At 41.3% G+C, this 17,002-nt stretch overlaps 1 protein-coding gene across 3 annotated transcripts in view; it reads left to right on the plus strand.

Annotated features, from left to right (window-relative positions):
• The window catches only part of LOC136867308 (lipase 3), a 174,444-nt gene that overhangs the window by 2,375 nt on the left and 155,067 nt on the right, over positions 1–17,002 (plus strand). For 2 of the 3 annotated variants that reach the window (XM_068226701.1, XM_067144465.2), the window contains exon 2: positions 15,999–16,197. The exons of the other annotated variant lie outside the window; for it this stretch is intronic. In XM_068226701.1, the coding sequence (XP_068082802.1) occupies positions 15,999–16,197 (199 nt within the window). The remainder of the gene's footprint in view (positions 1–15,998; positions 16,198–17,002) is intronic. 3 annotated transcript variants of the gene reach the window in all.

The raw sequence follows: 17,002 nt of genomic DNA on the forward strand, positions 1-17,002 counted from the left end.
TTAAACTGAACTCTCGTAAACGAGTAATCATATACAGTTATATGTGTACTAGACACAGGTGATTTAGCTATTAATCGGTTTATTATTTTGGTTTTAATAAATGTTTTATCAATAACCAGGAACCTGACGAAAATTACACAAGGGATTGTTGTTGAAGTCATAGGCGAAAACTTCATGGTTTTCTGGCCAATTTACCTACCAAACGGTTCATGTTTTGGTCTTATAGAACAGCCAGCTAGCAATAACGTTATTTACATTCCTAATGACTGGTACAGAGAGAGACAGAGTGCTAGAAATGCATGCTCATTAAAATGCTAAATCATTACTAGACGTATAAAGGGTGTAGTAGACAACGGACATGTACTGGTTGACAGTTCAGTGGTTCAGGTACACAAGCGAAAGTCCGTTTTTCACCTTTAAGTACTCATTAAATGATGCCCTTTTATGAACTAAGCATCAAACCATACTAAAAAAGGTCAGACCAGCTAGTTCAGGGGGCATTATTCAAGAAAAGTTTTACAGAAGCCCACGTGCCATCAACAACTTAAAGAAAAGGGACATATTACAAATCCTTAAATATATTCCACCCGTATATCACCCATTCTGTCCTTTCTTTTCAAATTTGCTTTATGTCGCACCATCACAGATATGTCTTACGTTAACAATGGGATGGAAAAGGGGTTAGAGTGGGAAGGAAGCGACCGTGGCCTTAAAGTATGGCACAACCCCAGCATTAGCCTGGTGTGAAAATTGGAAACGACGGAAAACCGTCTTCAGGGCTGCCGACAGTTCGGTTCGAACCCACTATCTCCCGAATGCAAGCTGATAGCTACGTGACTCAAACCGCGGAGCCATTGACCGGTCACATTATTTTAGGGGGTCCAAAGGTTCGCAGGTTATAGAAGACCTACGACCACTTTCTTCCGATGAAGAAGGTGGGGAAGGGGTAGAAGAGACTTGATAGATTATTATTGTTATTATTGTACCGTGAATTTTATCCCCCCTTTGGTTTTATGTATTCTTAATGTGGGCGGGTTGTTCCAACTCGCTTATTTTAGATTCCTGCTTATTTTTGTGTTTTGGGGTGTGTATTGAACCCTTTAGGTCCATATTGAGGGATACCTACCTTCCTTACCTATCAGCAAAGCTCATGAGATCTGTCTCTTGGGTCGTTTCGGGTTCTTCGTCACTTGCTGAGGTAAAGGTAGGGTTCATTAATTCTAATCTATCTACTGGAATGAAAGGTCTATTTAAAGGATTCCTATTTATTCAGGAAAATTCTGAAGTAATTTACTATGTCAACGGTGTCATAGTCAATTGTGTCCACTGGACACCACAATCATTTTTACATAAACGTCAGAACACTGGTGTGAGACTTTAACGTAACCGCCTGATGGGCATTCTTACTAGAAACCATTGTCTCAATTATTAATCATTTAAGAAAGGAAAGTCTGGAAATCCTTAAATTCGGCTTCCATGTGAGACCACATGTACCATCATAGTGATTCGTTATGGTCCAGCCCTCGTAACACGAACTCTGGACTCTAGTTATAATTAAGGCCGTCCAATCGGTGTGTGCCACACAGTGGTTCTACGGCATGGACCCTTAATTGAATCGATGTGACCTGCGTCTATGTCATGGACCGACATCTAATCTTCTAAGTTACTTTAAAGTCATTGTGGATGATGACCGCAAGGAAATGACGCTACAATGGCATATGGCCCTAATCTAAGTCACTGAGGTTGATGACCCCCTGACCATCCAAGTTTCTAGGCTGAAGGCTAAACACAATTAAGTTACATCGGTTGATGACCAAAGTTTCCACTTTACTATCCCCAGCACATTCACTGCGCAATCAATCAAAGTTCAATAATTACAACAATAGCAATGCTCACAAACTTTGTGGCAGTAAAATCCATTTCCTTCGGATATGTCCCTTTAATCTTTACTTTATTTTTAATATTCCCCAGACAACAAACTAAAATTTCCAGAATGCATCTCCAAGTTATTCGCTTGATTAAAGTTATTTCAAAATGCGGTTTCACTGAATTTAATAATTTAATAAATTTAAATGATTTAACGAAATATTAACAAACAACAAATTTCATCTCCGCGGACTCTGGTTTCCTCACAAATTTCTACGCAGCTGTGATGTGAATTCAATATTGCGATGTTTATCTGGCTGGAAAAGAATTTGTTACATCATTCATGTCCAGCTATATATCTCATCTCGTGATATCATGCTTAAAAATCTAATCTAATCCTAACCGTTTAACACTTGGATATCCTAATAATCTACGTACAAACCAAACAACTCGCCATATAATTACGATGTCATATCTCGTCATTACCATTATGAATTTTGCACACCCCTCACAGACAAATCGATCATCACGACCATCGCTCTATATTTTGGACAACCCTGAAATTGGGTTACTCTGTTCCTTATACTCAAAGTTCGTGATTTCAAATGTTCATTACGTCCCCAATTACAGTACTTCACAATACTTAGATCATTACCGGCTATGAAATTTCAACTAAATCCAGCATTTTAACGTTTCCCTGGCCGAGAATACAGTCTCAATACCAAGCCTGTCCCGTTAGATAGCTGAGGTGTCTCACCCCCCTCGCTCGCTTGGCAGTTACAGGAACCACCTGGTTTATTCACAGTTGACTGACTTCTCAAATGTTCCCTTTAAACTCTGCCGACATAATTAAACAAATACGATATTCTAACCAACAAAATGCACAGATTATGCTTCAAGATGCCCACACTAATTATACGCGTCGCCAATTGATACCGCTATGGATTTCTATGAATTTCTTTCCATTCTCAACATTATAAAATATTCCTCGGGCTATCATATCCCGGCTTCAATGACAGGACTCTAACCTGATTCGCACATCTCATCTCAACTCATATAAAACATTCCTCGGGCTTCCGTGCCCCGGCTTCAATGACAGGTCCAACCTGATTCACAAAACTAACCTCTGTTTCCCAGCTCCACAATTATCATCGACAAAGAACTGGAATAAAATCCTCACTAGAAATTCCGACATCTAATATCGCACAATGCATTACTCATGAATAACTTCGCATAAATGATATCGTATTTAATAACTTGATTTTTACGAGAAATGACTGAAACATTCTACTAGATCTTTTATTTGTCAGTCAGACACAGTTTAAAATGGGCATTAAATAAAAACGTTTCTCTCCGTGACCAAATTCATCCCCTAGGTTCTCACCCGACAGCGCGCTTCCACTCGATTGAAAATGAGTGACCATGGATTATTATTATTAACGTCAAATTGCAGACAGAAGAATTTTACGTCGAATGAACATCTTACTTTGACATCACAATATACAGGCAGTACACTCACACGGATGACGATCTACATTGGACGTGATATCACTTCGGAATCCTATTCAATAACTTTTACAACATTATACGGCACTCGCAAGACTTCAAAAATTTATCCAAGTGGAAAATAAAACAAATGACTCTTTCAGTCGTACTCTCACATTTACAAAACTTAGTAGGGGTGACCACTGCGTCGTAAATCCCCATTCAAATACAAGAAATCACGAGACGAGATATAAGAGGTAGTAAGATGGAAAGTCACATTACCTTATGTAGTCACACCATTGTTCGTCATAGGGCTCACCTGCGACCCTGGCATTTTATTTAGCCATTTTTACATTCATGGCTGTACATATCATTGTGTTTCTTCAGGTTTCCTGGAATAAAGCATAAAAAAAAAAGAAAATACCCTTCACTTGTTTGCTGGGCGCACACGATGGACTATAATTATTTCGGCACACGAATTACTTAATCACATTAGAATATTTCAGTACTTTGACCGTCCTATTTGATACACTTATTTCTCTCAAGAAAACTATCTTCCCATGGAGTCAAGACTTAGCCGCAATGGCTAAAATCTGCAGTCGAACTCAGTCTACTTTCGTTGGTTTGATTTCGCAGAGCAGCTCAACAATTTTTCGTCCGCTTTGTATCACAAATGCCGGAGAAGGAAGCTTCGTCATGGCGTCCCTTCATATTTATAGCAGTTACCCCCTCTCTTCAGGTCTCTCCCTTTGCCGCCAAGAAAAATTTTATAAATTTTCTGACTTACCTAAACTGTAATTTCAAGAGTTTTGAAAGTGACTACATGCTTGCTACATTTCTGATGGTAGTGTTCATGGACATTTAAAAATTTTACGGGTTCGATTTGTGAGATGATTGACCTCCTTTGATAGGCACTATATTTTTTTGACTTGGCGTGGTCACGCCGTGTACACGCGCTTTGAAATAGTTCATAAAAATGACTTGAGATTCTTCCGCCGTCGACACGTGTGGTTGACGTCACGTACCCCATAGCGTAGGACCGAAGGTAATCACCCCCTCGTCACGTGTCAAATCCATGCTATCAAGAATCCAACTTTTAATTTAATTGTTATATAATGCATAATGTTCTTAGGGCACAAAGGTCATGGGTTCATATTTCCCCCAAGACACGAATTCCTTTCGCACAGTGACAAGGAATTTCCTTTAAATACTCCAGATGGCGAAATTTCTAATTTTGACGTCTGATGAAACATGACCTTTGAATGTAAATTCCTTTCCTCTCTCTTATGCAGTTGGTCATCTTCTGGTGTACGGATACTGGTTGATGCCTTCAGCTTCCTGGTAGTTCTCCACTGAGTTTTCGACTGAGCTATTTATCCCTTCGTCGCCGTCAAAGTCTTCCTCGCTGTCAAAGTCTTCCTCCTCAGAACCTTCCTCAAATTCTCCCTGTTCTATCGAGATTTTCTCTGTAAGATTCCAATACTCCTCAAATGCTCTCAATATCACAGAGTCTGGGACTTGCCTGCATTCCCTACATCGTTTCAGTGGGTCATCCTGCTTTTCTTCGAGCGGTTCCACCACTGATTCAAGGAGGTTAACTTCCTGATCCGCCATATCTTCAGGTTTGCGATAAACCTTCAAGTTGGCTGCATTGAAAATAGCCTCAGAGCGTCCATCTAACGACTGGATTTTATAGGAATTATTTCGGAAACTCTGGATGACTTTAAATGGACCCATATACAACGGTGCAAACTTCGCGTAATACTTGTCCTCAGGTTTTGAAAGAGCGGGTTTACGAACAAGCACATATTCGCCTTCTTTCAAGGGCCGATGAAATCTTTTATTTTTGACGCGTCTCAAACGTCGGTCAGCTTGCTGACGAAGATGCCTAGCTGTCTCTTCAATGCGCATCGCTTGAGTCGGCCGTGGGTCGCTCGGACACTTCACCACTGCGTGCCATGGTCTCAAAGGATAAATATCGGAGTGAACCACATTTGGGACGCATCCTATAGATTCGTGGATTGTGTTATTCACGCAATCTTCTATGATAGGTAACACATCCATCCATCTCCAATGCTCTTGAGCACAGAAGATCCGACAGAACTTCGCGATGACCTGCATAATTCGCTCTGACGGGTTTCCCTCAGGATGGCGAACTGAACTAAGAATATGTCGAATTTCAAGCCTTTGCAACTCCTGTTTAAATTGAGCTGAGGTAAATTGTGTGCCGTGGTCCGTTAATAAAAACATGGGCTTCCCCATAGCTGGAATTATGGTCCTATTTATAGCTCTTAATACCAATTTAGTGTTTGCTTTCTGTAATGGACATAACGATGTGAACTTAGAGAATACGTCCACGGTTACCAAGACGTATCTATTCCCTCTACGTGACTTGGGAAGGACTCCGTAAATATCCATCGCGAACAATTCACGGGGTTTAGCTGGTAAGAGAGGTATCGGTGCCTGTCGAATGAGGTACGGGTTCGCCTTAACCCTCTGGCATGTGTCACATGTAATTACAAGGCTTCTCACGTCTTCTCGTAGATGAACCCAAGTGAACGTTTCCTGAAGGGTGGCGGTGACCTTGACAATCCCACCATGACCGGTTATCCTATGGGCATGCCATATAAGACCCTTCCTAAGTGGTGGTGGTACCACAATTCGAGATTTAGTGTGATCCTTGTCTATGAATTTCAACAAGGTGTTGTCGACAAACAAATAGCTCTCAGCTAGCTTCTCAACTTCTCCACGTCCTGGGTCGTCATGTGGAAGTTCTCCCTTCAACAACGAAATTAACCTGCCGCAGAACTGGTCCTGTCGTTGACATTCTGGTAATCGTGTCAGCTCATTTAGAAAGGTTCTATCTTCGTCAGTTAACTCCACGAAGTTCACCTCATGTTCGTTATCGTTTGGGTTTCGACTTAGGGCATCCGCCAGGACATTTGACATTCCTGAACAGTGCTCGATGGTCAGATCAAACTGCTGGATAAACAGTGCCCACCTAGCTACTCTCTCGCTAGCAACTACCGTTTTCATCACAAAGGTCAAGGCCTTGTGATCCGTCCTAATGGTTATAGGGAATCCAAAAATCATCTTTCTCCAGTGCTGTAGTGATTGAACAATTGCAAGCATTTCTAATTCAGTGACACTGTATTTTAGCTCGTGTTTCCTAAGTTTACGGCTAAAGAATGCCAAGTAGTTCTTCTTCTTGGGTTCTTCTCCTTCCTCTTGGTATAAAACTGCACCAATCCCTACGGTGGAAGCATCAGTTTGCAAGATAAAGGCCTTATCGAAATTCGGGTACCCTAGCTTCACACTTCTAGCTAACATCTCCTTAGTATCCCGAAAAGAAATCTCATGTTCCCTAGACCATTTCCATCGATTGTTCTTTATTAGCAAATCTTGCAATGGAGCCACAACCTCCGTATAATTTGGACAGTGATCACTGAAGAATTGACTCATACCCAAGAACTGTCGGACGTTCTTTACCTTGATAGGCCTTGGAAAGTTGTCAATTGCCTGCAATTTCACTGGGTTAGGGCGTACTCCTTCACCATCAATGATGTGTCCTAAGAAGAGAACTTCCTCCTGTCCAAAATTTGATTTTTTCAAGTTGATCTTAAAACCAGCCACCCTGAGATTTTCGAGTAGCAACTCGAGATGATGAAGATTTTCCTCGAAATCCTTCGACGAAAGCAATATGTCATCGACATAGCGCGTAGTTATGGCCTTAACTTGTTCGGTGAGGTTGCGATCTAGGGCGCGTATGAGAGCTGCACCGGCGTTTTTTATTCCAAACGCGAGACGGTTAAAAACATACGTGTGCTGGTCATACAGGAATCCAGTAAACAATCTTGACTTCTCATCGAGCATTATATGATGATACGACGAGGTCAGATCAATATTAGTGAAGCGGCGCTTGCCCCTGAACCTCCTAATAACTTCCTTGATGGGAGGAGCTCTGTCATTTTCAGGGATTAGTCTGTCATTTACGACCCTTGCATCCAAGCATACCCTCAGGGACCCGTCGGGTTTCTGAACGGTAACTAAGGAATTAACGAATGGTGTATTTGCCTTGGAAATCAACCCACTTTCTTCCATCTCTTTAATAATTTTTCCAGCCTCCTGGCGATGTTTCTCCGGAATGGGATACGGCCTACGTTTGAACGGCTCCCAACTGTTTACAGCCAACACATATTTGAAATTTGGAATGCATCCTGGCTTTGAATCGAATACATCCTGATATTTGAGAAGTAGTTCCCTCAACTTCATCTTCTCTTCCGCCGTCCCTGGGCATTCTGATACTTTCTGATTTATTAAATCTTCTACAGCCTTTCCCAATTCAGTCTCGAGGACATCCCACTCTTCCTGGTTGACCTCTTCTGTTCCCTGGTCTATCTCCTCTTCTGTCTCCTTAGAAACGGTAGTGAAATGGACTTCTTCCTCACACATTCTTCTCCCAGTCTGGCCCAATGATTCTTCGTTTAGAGCTACTAATTCCGGTCCGTCATCCTTCCTAAATTTCACCTCTCTCCTTCCTAAATCGATGACGGCATTACTTTCACAAATGAAGTCTGCCCCCAGAATAACATTATAGTGCAGCTTTGAAATTATGACAAAAGGATGCGAAAATGTCATGTCTCCTATCTGCAAATCCAAAAATGTCTGCGTTTTACAAATGGCAGTTTTGTCGGGAATGACTCCTCTAATTTTGATATTTGCCACAGGAATTTCTGGCAATTTCTTCCGAGTAGACAATTCGTTAAAGATATTTTGTGAAATTAAGCTGATGCTGGCGCCTGTATCCAATAAACAGCTCACCTTAAAGTTGCATATCCTGACATTAATGATTGGTAGCTCTCTTATTTTCCTAACCTCCTGTCTGAGGTGGTCTTCCACTAATTCATCTGGTTGTATAATCCAGGAGTCAATCTGGGCTACTATCCAGCCGTCGCGAGAAACGTATTCAGGCTGTGTGTGGGAATCCTGTCTCGTAACCACTACTGGAAATTTGGAGTTTTTTTTTCCGCTCATTTGACGAGTTCAGACTTTCGTCGAAATGAGGCGCGTTAGGGTTTAATTCCCTATCCTGGTGGTAGGTCTTTCGGATAGCTCCAGTATGGGACATGTCTTGAGCTCCTACACAGTCAGTGTTGACTTCCCTTCGTTGGATGCTGTCCTTCCATTTGTCCTGTCCGGTACCTGACCTCAGCTATCTCAAATACTGGTCCCCTTCTCTCCTTCTCTCTTCAGGCCCGTGCCAACGGTCAGAACGTCTGGAATTTTCGTAACCGTCCCCTCTTCTGTTGCCTTCATTCCCGCGTGGGTTCCTTCGTCTTAGATCTGAGTTCCCCTGGTATCGACACTGGTTTCTTCTCCACTGTTCTCGGCGTCTGTCCCACTCTTCGTGATGGTATCTGGGCTGTTCCCAGTTCTTCCTACCTTGGTATGGCCTGGTGTCGAACCGCCGCCCCTCATTCTCATATCTCGGTGCTCGTGAAACTTCCCTATCTGGCGCGCTCTCCTGGCTGTGATTTACGACATTCACCTGGGGCTCTGAATGCCTGACTATTCGCGGGGCTGATTGATGCGAATGGGTCTGGTCCAGCTGTCGCAATATCAATTCTGCCTGCATCGGGGTTTCGACCTTCGCAGCAATTAATATTCTCTGGATATCCGGTGGGAACTGTTTCTGGATAGCCTGAACCAGTTCTTGCTGACTTGGGGCTGATTCCAGTTCCTTGAACTTAACTAATTGTTCGGTAAAGTAAAGCGAAAATTTCGGCGGTCCTGCTGTGTTATACCGGCGACTATATAACTCTAGCCTTAGGTTCTGCTGAATCTCAGAATTCCAAAATTTGCCCAAAAATGCGGTCTGAAATTCCTCGAACGTGTCAAAGCTATATCGGAAACCTTTGAACCACAGCGACGCAACTCCGTCTAGGTACCGTTCCACAGTCCTTAGTTGCCTCTCTTCAGGTATCCTATTATCGCGAATATACTCCCTAAGTTCTCTAAGAAAACCCTTTGGCGTCTGGGTACCACTGCCATCGAATTTCTTAGGCTGATCTTCATTGAGACGAATCATGTTTATAACATTAGTGACGTTTTGCCCCTGAGAATGGGTAGAATTGTCAAAGTGTCCGTTCCCTGCAGGATGTATGGGACTACTAGCGTTGCTAGGGCAACTGAACGACATATCTGAGGTGCGGCGAGATTTACTAACCACTTCCTCTATCTTGGCCTGGACTCCTACGATATTGTTCACTAACCCATCCAGTTCCAATTTCCGGGCACTAACTTCCCCCTTAAGAGCCTCATGAACAGATGTCAACTCATCGCTCAGTGTTATGACCTTATCTTGGGTATCTTTAAGTTGTTTCGATAGGTCTACCCTTGTATCGCCTAAATCCTTTCCTAGTTCCTCAATATCTGCTTGTACCTCCTCAATACTCCTAGCCGTTTCTTCCTGAGTTGTACCTAATTTTCTCATATCCTCTTTATTCATCTGGATTAATTTACAGTCAATGGCCTCAATACGCTGGTCTACAGTTGCCTTGACGTCTTCGGCTACCTGGTCTACTTTGTCATTTACGACGGCTATCTCTTTACACAACATTTCCTTATGTTCATTCATTGCTGTGAAGACCTTTGACTTATCGTCTTCACGCATGATGTTGAACTTCTCTACCTCTGTCTTCAGATCGGCCTTAAGTTCAGCTTGATCTGTCATCAACTGCTTATGTAGTTCCCTACTTTCGTTGACGTGCCTATCGAGGTCTCCTCTAATTATGTCCTGATTTTCACTGAGAACACGATGTAGCTCGCGTGTTTCTATGAACTGCTGATTTATTTCATGTTTAAAGTCAACCTGTGCTTTAGTGTTCTGCTCCACCTTCACATTTAAATCACCAATGTCCTTCCTAATATCCCCACTAGCTTCTTTACAACTATCCTGCGTGTCCTGTACGACCTCCTTCACGCCTTTTAACTCATCGTTAATAGATTTTACACTCTCACTTAAGTCCTTCCTATCGGCTTCCGCAACCTTCCTATCGGCCTCCATTTTCTCCATAAAGTCCTTCATCATTTGGACCACCTGCCCTTGGGCCAATTCTCCCTCCTGCATAAACATACTGTATTTAACAAAAAACGATAGGTCATCGGTGAGCCCGAGACTTCAACGGCGTATAATAAGACTACAACGATAAACATCACAACATCCTCCTATATAACACATCACACTGTAAATGCAACATTCTCTAAAAATTTTATTTAATAAAACGTGAAATGCAATGTTCACTCGATCAAAGTGATCAGCCAAAACACTCAAACCAGTATTCAAAAATTTGGGAAATTACACTAACACACTTAAATTATACCTTTCATTCAGTAGATAAATTACTCTCATAGTGGTATCTCCTAGCCTTACTCATCGGGCGTTTATCTATTTCTTCGAGTTCGCTATCAACTCTGGCGCACGATTTTATCACCCATAATGTGGCATAGCCTCAACATTATTTCTCTTTTCCTCTAGTACACGATTTTTCCAAATATCCTTCTCGTTATCGTGACTTAGGTTCCCTCATCGTTATCGTGACTTATGCCCCATCGTTGGTGCGACATTTTAATGAACCCTTTAGGTCCATATTGAGGGATACCTACCTTCCTTACCTATCAGCAAAGCTCATGAGATCTGTCTCTTGGGTCGTTTCGGGTTCTTCGTCACTTGCTGAGGTAAAGGTAGGGTTCATTAATTCTAATCTATCTACTGGAATGAAAGGTCTATTTAAAGGATTCCTATTTATTCAGGAAAATTCTGAAGTAATTTACTATGTCAACGGTGTCATAGTCAATTGTGTCCACTGGACACCACAATCATTTTTACATAAACGTCAGAACACTGGTGTGAGACTTTAACGTAACCGCCTGATGGGCATTCTTACTAGAAACCATTGTCTCAATTATTAATCATTTAAGAAAGGAAAGTCTGGAAATCCTTAAATTCGGCTTCCATGTGAGACCACATGTACCATCATAGTGATTCGTTATGGTCCAGCCCTCGTAACACGAACTCTGGACTCTAGTTATAATTAAGGCCGTCCAATCGGTGTGTGCCACACAGTGGTTCTACGGCATGGACCCTTAATTGAATCGATGTGACCTGCGTCTATGTCATGGACCGACATCTAATCTTCTAAGTTACTTTAAAGTCATTGTGGATGATGACCGCAAGGAAATGACGCTACAATGGCATATGGCCCTAATCTAAGTCACTGAGGTTGATGACCCCCTGACCATCCAAGTTTCTAGGCTGAAGGCTAAACACAATTAAGTTACATCGGTTGATGACCAAAGTTTCCACTTTACTATCCCCAGCACATTCACTGCGCAATCAATCAAAGTTCAATAATTACAACAATAGCAATGCTCACAAACTTTGTGGCAGTAAAATCCATTTCCTTCGGATATGTCCCTTTAATCTTTACTTTATTTTTAATATTCCCCAGACAACAAACTAAAATTTCCAGAATGCATCTCCAAGTTATTCGCTTGATTAAAGTTATTTCAAAATGCGGTTTCACTGAATTTAATAATTTAATAAATTTAAATGATTTAACGAAATATTAACAAACAACAAATTTCATCTCCGCGGACTCTGGTTTCCTCACAAATTTCTACGCAGCTGTGATGTGAATTCAATATTGCGATGTTTATCTGGCTGGAAAAGAATTTGTTACATCATTCATGTCCAGCTATATATCTCATCTCGTGATATCATGCTTAAAAATCTAATCTAATCCTAACCGTTTAACACTTGGATATCCTAATAATCTACGTACAAACCAAACAACTCGCCATATAATTACGATGTCATATCTCGTCATTACCATTATGAATTTTGCACACCCCTCACAGACAAATCGATCATCACGACCATCGCTCTATATTTTGGACAACCCTGAAATTGGGTTACTCTGTTCCTTATACTCAAAGTTCGTGATTTCAAATGTTCATTACGTCCCCAATTACAGTACTTCACAATACTTAGATCATTACCGGCTATGAAATTTCAACTAAATCCAGCATTTTAACGTTTCCCTGGCCGAGAATACAGTCTCAATACCAAGCCTGTCCCGTTAGATAGCTGAGGTGTCTCACCCCCCTCGCTCGCTTGGCAGTTACAGGAACCACCTGGTTTATTCACAGTTGACTGACTTCTCAAATGTTCCCTTTAAACTCTGCCGACATAATTAAACAAATACGATATTCTAACCAACAAAATGCACAGATTATGCTTCAAGATGCCCACACTAATTATACGCGTCGCCAATTGATACCGCTATGGATTTCTATGAATTTCTTTCCATTCTCAACATTATAAAATATTCCTCGGGCTATCATATCCCGGCTTCAATGACAGGACTCTAACCTGATTCGCACATCTCATCTCAACTCATATAAAACATTCCTCGGGCTTCCGTGCCCCGGCTTCAATGACAGGTCCAACCTGATTCACAAAACTAACCTCTGTTTCCCAGCTCCACAATTATCATCGACAAAGAACTGGAATAAAATCCTCACTAGAAATTCCGACATCTAATATCGCACAATGCATTACTCATGAATAACTTCGCATAAATGATATCGTATTTAATAACTTGATTTTTACGAGAAATGACTGAAACATTCTACTAGATCTTTTATTTGTCAGTCAGACACAGTTTAAAATGGGCATTAAATAAAAACGTTTCTCTCCGTGACCAAATTCATCCCCTAGGTTCTCACCCGACAGCGCGCTTCCACTCGATTGAAAATGAGTGACCATGGATTATTATTATTAACGTCAAATTGCAGACAGAAGAATTTTACGTCGAATGAACATCTTACTTTGACATCACAATATACAGGCAGTACACTCACACGGATGACGATCTACATTGGACGTGATATCACTTCGGAATCCTATTCAATAACTTTTACAACATTATACGGCACTCGCAAGACTTCAAAAATTTATCCAAGTGGAAAATAAAACAAATGACTCTTTCAGTCGTACTCTCACATTTACAAAACTTAGTAGGGGTGACCACTGCGTCGTAAATCCCCATTCAAATACAAGAAATCACGAGACGAGATATAAGAGGTAGTAAGATGGAAAGTCACATTACCTTATGTAGTCACACCATTGTTCGTCATAGGGCTCACCTGCGACCCTGGCATTTTATTTAGCCATTTTTACATTCATGGCTGTACATATCATTGTGTTTCTTCAGGTTTCCTGGAATAAAGCATAAAAAAAAAAGAAAATACCCTTCACTTGTTTGCTGGGCGCACACGATGGACTATAATTATTTCGGCACACGAATTACTTAATCACATTAGAATATTTCAGTACTTTGACCGTCCTATTTGATACACTTATTTCTCTCAAGAAAACTATCTTCCCATGGAGTCAAGACTTAGCCGCAATGGCTAAAATCTGCAGTCGAACTCAGTCTACTTTCGTTGGTTTGATTTCGCAGAGCAGCTCAACAATTTTTCGTCCGCTTTGTATCACAAATGCCGGAGAAGGAAGCTTCGTCATGGCGTCCCTTCATATTTATAGCAGTTACCCCCTCTCTTCAGGTCTCTCCCTTTGCCGCCAAGAAAAATTTTATAAATTTTCTGACTTACCTAAACTGTAATTTCAAGAGTTTTGAAAGTGACTACATGCTTGCTACATTTCTGATGGTAGTGTTCATGGACATTTAAAAATTTTACGGGTTCGATTTGTGAGATGATTGACCTCCTTTGATAGGCACTATATTTTTTTGACTTGGCGTGGTCACGCCGTGTACACGCGCTTTGAAATAGTTCATAAAAATGACTTGAGATTCTTCCGCCGTCGACACGTGTGGTTGACGTCACGTACCCCATAGCGTGGGACCGAAGGTAATCACCCCCTCGTCACGTGTCAAATCCATGCTATCAAGAATCCAACTTTTAATTTAATTGTTATATAATGCATAATGTTCTTAGGGCACAAAGGTCATGGGTTCAGTATGTAACGCCATATAGGCGCTTATTATAAAGAACGTATCTGGTTCCCTCTCCTGAATAATGACTCCAGAGTAAAGGAAAGTTCTTTCCGCACTGGAGTAGTCCGTTCCCTTTTTGTTGGCTATGCTGGTGCTTCCCTCTACAACGCCTCCTAGATGACACCCCGCGCGCATACCTCGCCACTCCTTGCTGGCCAATGAGAGTCGGTGCGCTGGACATATTCCGGGGTCATTGCATCAACGAAGGTTGTTAGTTGCTTGGTGCCCTGGTGCGAGCCAATCTTGCTTTGAAGCCCGAGCCGGCTTGGCCACTCGAGGATGGACATCAGGACCGCTAGGGTCTTGGAGGTAAGACACTAAGGTTGTTGAAATGTTAGGAACTAGGTTTCTCGGAATATAAGGCATTTAACCGAGTTATAATGTATTTAGAGTGTCCTTGAGCAAGGCTGCTTTTAATCAATTAATTATTCAATAATGGTGTTCTTTGAGATTGTGTGTAATTTCAGCTTTCTGTGCTTAATCATTAGTAGCAGCATCTCGCGTCATTACTTAGGGCTGTTGCACCCTTTCAATTATGTCACCCGATTGGCATTTGGAACTTGGGCTTGTTAAAGTTATTTGACGAAATTAGTCACTATGTTCGCCTTCTCGAAGCCGCGTGGATACGGCTAAGAGTCGTTCAAATTCTAAATGTATGAGATATGTAAAGTACCAGAGCCTTCGAGAAGGTCGTGGTCTAGTATTTTCCTCCCTCTTACCAGGAAGCCTTCTGCGTCCCCGCTTGATGTTCGGAACGCTACATTTTAGAATGTTTTATATAGAGGAATTGTAGCAATGCCTTGTAGCCGATATTGAGCTTAATGTATTCCGGAACTATCTGGTACTCACCCAAGTGTCAATGTCGGAGATTTTCCTGCGTGAATTAGGTCGTAAGTGGAACAGTGAGACTCCATGTGGGGCTGGTTACCCCTTTGAAAGTTATGTATGAATAAGGATCAATGCCCCTTTTTATTATATTAACATGTCATAAGGCCATATTTATTTTATATATATTTATCTAGTCATATAAATAAATTATGTAGTGAAGCAAATAGGCCTTGCGTTTGAGGTAAATCGTACTGGTATGTTTCGATCCTGTGCTCTTATAGTCCAGATCCTTGGCCTGCACCTTCCTTTACTTACCGCCGGTGTTAACGGTACAGTAATAGTTATTATTAACTGTATAATGTTTCGAGGATTATAAACTACTGTATACATTCATATATGACTGTATTTTACGCAAATAAACATAAAAGGGTTTACTGTATAACACAGTTACTACTCTTTTGTATACACTTAGAAGCGTAATGATGTAAGTCAGTTGGCATTAACCTAGAACCCCTCCAAAACATTTCTTTGAGATCATTCTTCAATATAATCATTTGCTAACAAAATATAATACCTTATAAGTCCCCTGAATACTAGAAAATACATTTTTAAGGCACACAGACTTTTAACAACATTAAACGCAGAACATTTTTTAAACACGAGTCACACAACTATGACAGGAAGCACCTCGTGTTATAAAGAATATGATTCAGGTGAATTCCGTTGCGTTTGTTACAGGTAGAACTGATAGCCAAGTACGGGTATCCAGCAGAATCTCACACTGTAGTGTCAGAAGATGGCTATATTCTTACGTTGCATCGCATTCCTTTCGGGAAGAAATCTCCAGGGGAGACCAACAGACAGCCAGTGTTTATCCAGAATGGCCTGGGCTTCAGTTCTGTGGAGTGGGTTATAATGGGTCCAGAGAAAGGCCTAGGTAAGTGTTTGTTATTAACATTATTACTATACAAAAATAGTTTAGCCCGCAGCTTCACATGAGTGGAAATAATCTTGTGAACATTTATGGAGCTGGAGTTGGTTTCTGTCGATTTGTTGACAGAAATTCAATATATTCAGAAAAAGAGAGGAGTCTAGAGAAATTATTAACTCATAGACAATCATTGAACGTGGGCGTATAACACCACGATCGATAAGAAACTCTAGTACTACCTACTACAATTAATACACCTCTAAAACTGAGTTTTCAAAACACGTGTGTTGTAGAATAAAGTACTTATGATGGCTCTAGTGACATCGGAATGAGCTGTAGGCAAGAAAGTACAAAACACAAATGTTACTGTTTGCAAAATACTGACAGTAGGCCTGGCTGCGGTATCAGTGGGCCATCAGAGAAGTCTCTGATTCACTGCCTGAGAGGTGTATTCTCCAGGTTGTTATTAGCTAGCGCCTACTAAATGGATTGAGATACAATAAAACTAACAACAGAGCAATTCTGGATTCTTCTAATTTAATACCGGCAAGTATCATGAAATATTAGTAGGCAGTTCTTGCGTTCACTTCATCTAAACCGAATGAGTGACAGACAAACCTGATTAATGATTAATATCTTCCTTACATCGTGTACACTACAGAATGATAAGGCATACTCTTCTCCGACGCTCGTGGTGTTCTCCCTATGAGTGAGCTCACCGCTTGGTCACCGCACGCGGAAGGTGGTTGGTAGAAATGTGCGCGAATGAACACCTGAATCGCGAAAGTCGACTTCCTCGTCTCGAAACGGA

The sequence above is a fragment of the Anabrus simplex genome, chromosome 3 (genome assembly GCF_040414725.1).
Source record: "Anabrus simplex isolate iqAnaSimp1 chromosome 3, ASM4041472v1, whole genome shotgun sequence".
NCBI classification, from domain to species: domain Eukaryota; kingdom Metazoa; phylum Arthropoda; class Insecta; order Orthoptera; family Tettigoniidae; genus Anabrus; species Anabrus simplex.